Below are 5,334 nucleotides of genomic sequence, written 5' to 3'. Positions count from 1 at the left end.
TCGGAGGAGGCCTCTGCATAGGAGACAGCTTGAACACTTTTTAGCAGAGCGGCTGTCTATCCCATCGCGGCGATCAGGTGTGCTCGAACGCTGGATCGGATGCCCTGGCATTCGGGAGTATCATGGAGCCGATCTAAATTGGCTATGGCGACGACCACATTGGCGCTTGGCGTTTTGTAGACTGGCTGATCCCCGACCATGTCGAAGGCGTCGGTGAGATTATGCGGCGGGAGTTGGCGCTCTTCGTCCGCGCGTCGTCGGGCGCGGTCGGCATTGCGCTGCTCGCGGAGCTGCCTTTGCTCATCTGTTTCTCCATCAACGACCGGCTCGTCGGCGCTGACGTTGAAAACGAGGTCCCCTCGCTGGGGTGGGAAGACCGGGAAGTGAGAGAAACCCGGAGGATATGGTGGCAAATCCAGGTCGTAGTCCTCATCCTCGGAGTTTATGACTTCAGTAGGAACGAAACCGGTGCTCGAATTTGTGCTGGAAGCCTGGCCGTCCCGTAGTTCTTGGATCATCACCATGTTGATGTAGTGACGAGCTGGTCGACCGCTCCACTTTGGCAACCAACCAGCCTTGTTGAAGAGGGATTGGATGTGCCGCGAGTAGAGAGAGGCCGAGTTGTTCAGACCGCAAGGATAACCTTGCTCCGGATCAGCCTCGAGCTTGACCGACCGTCCTGAGGGGGTGGAGGTTATCGTCAGAGACGTTCCCAGCCGTTCGTGTGTGACGACACGAGTTGGCCGGTAGGAGTTGAAAAAATCCACTAGCGCGGCTTGATCAGGCCGGCGCGAGATCCCATCTATTAGCCGGGAAGCTTCGAGAAGCTTGAAATCAGCGCGATCAAGGGCTCAGAGAAGATCCGAGCCATCGATCTTCTTTCCCTTGTAGCGCGGAAGCGGTGGTCGGGTGCTCGGTGCCAGCATCTGCATGGTCGGAGCCGATGCCGCAGTCATCCCAGATTGGATCTGGGTTCCTTCCGAAACCGTGGTCGTGAGACCGCCGCCGTGCGTCGTCCACGTGATCTGGCCGACGATGAACGTGAGGCCTTCAGGCACGGCCGCGGAAGCTGGAATGATGACCATCTTGTTCGCCGGAGAAGTTGTACGCACACCCCCTACCTGGCGCGCCACTGTCGACGAAAGCTAGTCGGCAGTCTACCCTGGGGTATACCCGCGGTAGTAGTTTATCGGTAGACGGTGCGCAAACTACGAACTCAATGGTGACGCAAGACACGGACATGCTTTTTATCCAGGTTCGGCCGCCGAGTTGGCGTAATACCTACGTCCTGCGTCTCATTGTATTGATTTGTGTTGAGAGAATAATGATGATCTAGGGGGGTCCCTTGCCTCACCTTATATACTCCGGAGGGCAGGGCTACAGATCTAGAAACTAATCCTAGTCGGTTACAATTGCCATAGATAGTTCGATATGAATTCCTATTCTAACCGACTAGAATCCTGCTTGATCTCCACGTCTTGTTTCCTTGCGCGAAACTCCGAGCAGTCGGATCAAGCCTCGAACTCATCTCGTAATGGGCCAAGCCTCCTAGCCCAAGTCTAGCCGTAAGGGTATAGGGGTTTATACCCCCACAATTCCTGTACCTTCCATCTCTTCCTCATCTTCCTCATCTCTAAAGTCAACTAATGCACAATCATCTCCACCCTCTTGGAGAAAACCTTGTGCTTCAGTAGTTTCACTAGACAAGAGAACATCAGGGAGTTTCTTTGACTTGATCCTTTCTCTCCTACTAAGTAGTTTGGAGTTGAATCCAATATAGACCAATTTGTTTAGGCGAGTTGTAGTAAGCCTATTTCTTTTCTTAGTGTGCACCTATGAATCAAAAACAACAGAATTTTCAGATCTGCAATTTAATAATAATGCTACTGAAATGCTCATAATAGATAGGAACTAACCGCTTCAAATACACTCCAATTCCTTTCACAGCCCGAAGAACTTGATGTCAAAGACAGGATCCTTGTAGCCATCTTCTGTAAAGCAGAACCTCTGTTCCATACAGCCGCCACCATGACGCTGAAAAAAAAGAAGAAACACAAACAGAACTGTTAGTTTTACAGAAAACAGCCATGAGCCATGTTAGTTTTACATAAAACAATCATGTATACCTCTACCTGGATTGTAGCCAAAACTCTCAAAAGTCCTTGCAAGCTTCTTATTAAATGGTCCTTCTCTATTCTGAAACATTTTCAGTTCAATGTTTGCAGCCTGATGTTGCTTGTCCTCATCATGATAATAAAATTTCTCAACAGCAGCTATAAATCCTTCTGTTATTTTGGGCTCATCAAAGATTGCTGGGTTACTATAGCTGTAGTGTGGATTCAGCAAATAAGCTGTCAAATGCAATGGGGAATCAAGTCTTCCAGCCATCTTCTTTTCAATAACAGCTATGACTTCCTTGTATCTTCCAGCCATCTTCTTCTCAATATGGTTGCTGTTGCCTCTTTTCCTTTCTTTGATTTGACATCCTTCAATGAGTCCCACCTACTGTGCACCACCATCTTTCATGACGTCCTTCTTTTCTTGTAAACTGGACAAAGTGAGAAAGTATGAAGCAAACCTTGTTACTCCAGGCCTCACTACCTCTTTCCCCTCTGTGAAGTGTCTCAGGCACTCCAATGTTCTTGTGTGGCCATAGACAAATATGGTAAATGACTTTGCTTGGTCAATCACTTTCCTGAACCGAGCCATATTGCCAATTCCTTGCAGCATCAAGTTGATTGTGTGAGCTGCACAAGAGGTCCAAAAAATATGTGGTCTCTTCTCTTCCAATAGCTTCTTTGCTCCCATGTTGTTAGAGGCATTGTCAGTCACCACTTGCACCACAATTTCTGGACCAATGTCTTCAATTGCTTTATCCACTAGTTCAAAGATTACTTCACTTGTGTGTGACACACCTGACATCTCATTTGAGCTGAGGAAGGTGGTTCCATCAGCACAGTTAGTGCACACATTCATAATGCTTCTTCTCTTCCTATCTGACCAAGCATCGGTCATAATGGAGCACCCATTTTTCATCTTCTCGGCTTCACGTTCCTGCAGCAAACTCTTCATTCTTTCATATTCTTCTTCCAACAATTTGTCTCTCAGTAAATCATGACTTGGAGGTACAAGTCCTGGACCAAACTGCCCCGTTGCTCCACACATTTGCTTGAACTCATCATTGTCACATGCATCGAAAGAAATGCCTGCCAATGTTAAGAAATAAAGCCTACTTAGTGTTCTGTACAGAAATAACAGCATCTTCTAAATTTTAAAATGCAAAAACAGAATAGTATACTAGCAGTTACCATGTGTATAGGCCCATCTTGCAATATACTTATGCACCTCATTTGTTCTTTGTTTCCAAAGTTCCTTGTTCAGTTGCTGTTGCTTCAAAGATTCAGCCTGGGTAGCTTTAGGATCAATAGCCCGAGTCCATTTGTCAATGGGACCTAACTTGTGAGGCTCTGAAGCAGAACTCCCAATACAGGTGACTTCCTCTGACCGTCCAACTCTAGATACATCAACTTCCTGTCTAAGTTCTAACTCACGAATAGTTTTCTCCTCCCTCTTCCTTTTTGCCTCTTCTAGTGCTTTCTTGCATTTCTCTTTAGCCTCTAGAGCCTCCGGTGTTCTAACCATGTATTTCTTCACATTCTTGCCATCGTGACCCACATGCTCCTTCAACCTATGAATCCCTCCACTCATCTCCTTACAGAACTTGCACCTCACCTTGTCCTTGTTGTCAGGATAAACAAGAACACCATACTCCCATCCAATATCATCTGAATTCCTTTTGAGCATATTCTCCTCATTGTTTGCTCCCTCAACTTGTGCAGCCTCTGTTGGCGACATCCTGCATAGCATTCAGGCATCCCGCATCCATGCATTCAGAGGCATAAGTGCATAAGCATAGCATTCATTCATTCACAATTTCACATTCACTAATCAAGCAGGCATAGCATCCATGCAGGCATAGCATTCAGGCAAATGTGGACCTGTTGATGCAAAAGCTAGATCTACAAACACAAAGAGCTAATACCCGATTTAAGCGTTAAGGCGTGCCAGCCGATTTGACCTTACTATCGGCAAAGGTGATAACTCAAATACTTTGGTCCCGACAACAGCGATGTGCCCGGATGCCACGGCCAAGAGGTATTCACGCGGAACTTGAGAACACGCCGAGCTTAAGTCGACGAATTCTTAAGAACTCGTAATGAAAAGGAAAAAGTATGACGAAGTCGTCGAAATAGTAGATACTGGAATATGAGTAAAAACTGGTGTTTGATTGATTGATAGATGTCCCGATTACAAGGCCCTAGGGTCTACATTTATACCCTGCTCAAAGAGCTACAACCAGACGCGACTAGAATTCGAATTCCAAATTTAAACAGAATCCGTGTACAAAACGATTTAAATAACTAAGGAAAACATAAAACTATCCTCCCGTGACAAACTGGGATGCCACCATAGACCAATCGACAACCTTCAAGCCTTCCTCCCGCGTCATCGACAGACTCTCCATTGCAGCCATCGGCAAAGGTTAATGCTGGCCATCGGCACAAACATATCTCCACCCATGGACTTAGCCACATCCAACCGTCTCCTCATCGGCAACTCTTCTGCAGACCATTTACCGTTGCTCTGTCTTGCCGATCTATACTCCACCAATCCTGGATACGTGTCCAAAAATGGTGTCAACACATGCCCCCCAATTTCGGAATATGAAATCATTAATGCTCCGAAATTCTCTGCAGTAATGACGCCTTTCCGCAATTAATTCTCCCAATTTGGTAACCGACAGCCTTAATCTGAACAACCTTGGCCTGGTCCCTCTGCAGATTCCTCGAAATCCTCAACTTCCCAAACAGACATCTCCATTTTAATCGTCCATCGTCAATGTTACCGTTACAGAGAGCTGCCGATGGACTGACCAAGACGTCCTGTACAGTAAAGGATCTTATCCTCCCAAACGGATATTCCCACTTTATCCATCCATCGGCAATATGACCGTTACAAGGCGCTGCCGATGGACCAACCAGGAAATCTCGCACAGTAAAATATCTCCAGATCATGACCGCTTCCTGTCAAATCACCTACGCAATCCCTTGATTACCGTCTGAACAGTTACCATATCTTCCTGAGTATCCTCGGATTTCACAGATACGGCGAAGTGATAAGTCAGATTTACCCTTGCCCATTTTGTCCTATAAATAGCTCCTTCTCGGGTACTCCTTCTCCATCGCATCATTCCACAGTTCCAACTCCACCTTTCTGGCGGTGGCGCTGTTTGAGATCTCCAAGAACTCCAACGAAGCCCCTTCTTCACCAACC

General features: G+C 46.8%; 1 protein-coding gene across 1 annotated transcript; it reads right to left on the bottom strand.

The window, feature by feature from the left end:
• On the bottom strand, nt 1,942–3,855 carry LOC8070998. Its single transcript, XM_002444146.2, has 4 exons — nt 3,309–3,855; nt 2,579–3,206; nt 2,127–2,196; nt 1,942–2,034 (listed from the first exon to the last, which is right to left on the bottom strand). The coding sequence occupies exons 1-4, from the start codon at nt 3,853–3,855 to the stop codon at nt 1,942–1,944; spliced, it is 1,338 nt and encodes a 445-aa protein (XP_002444191.2).

Source organism: Sorghum bicolor, chromosome 7 (genome assembly GCF_000003195.3).
Source record: "Sorghum bicolor cultivar BTx623 chromosome 7, Sorghum_bicolor_NCBIv3, whole genome shotgun sequence".
In the NCBI taxonomy this organism is placed as follows: Eukaryota; Viridiplantae; Streptophyta; class Magnoliopsida; order Poales; family Poaceae; genus Sorghum; species Sorghum bicolor.
Note: the sequence above shows the minus strand (reverse complement) of the source record. Positions and strands in the feature narration are given on the sequence as shown.

Bases quoted from the DNA above. Each gene is read 5' to 3' on its own strand.
- LOC8070998 (XM_002444146.2), bottom strand. From the start codon at position 3,855: ATGTCGCCAACAGAGGCTGCACAAGTTGAGGGAGCAAACAATGAGGAG. The intron at 3,207-3,308 runs GTAACTGCTAGT...TAACATTGGCAG, and splicing joins AAGATGGGCCTATACACATG to GCATTTCTTTCGATGCATGT. The intron at 2,197-2,578 runs GTTTGCTTCATA...AAAATGTTTCAG, and splicing joins GTGAGGCCTGGAGTAACAAG to AATAGAGAAGGACCATTTAA.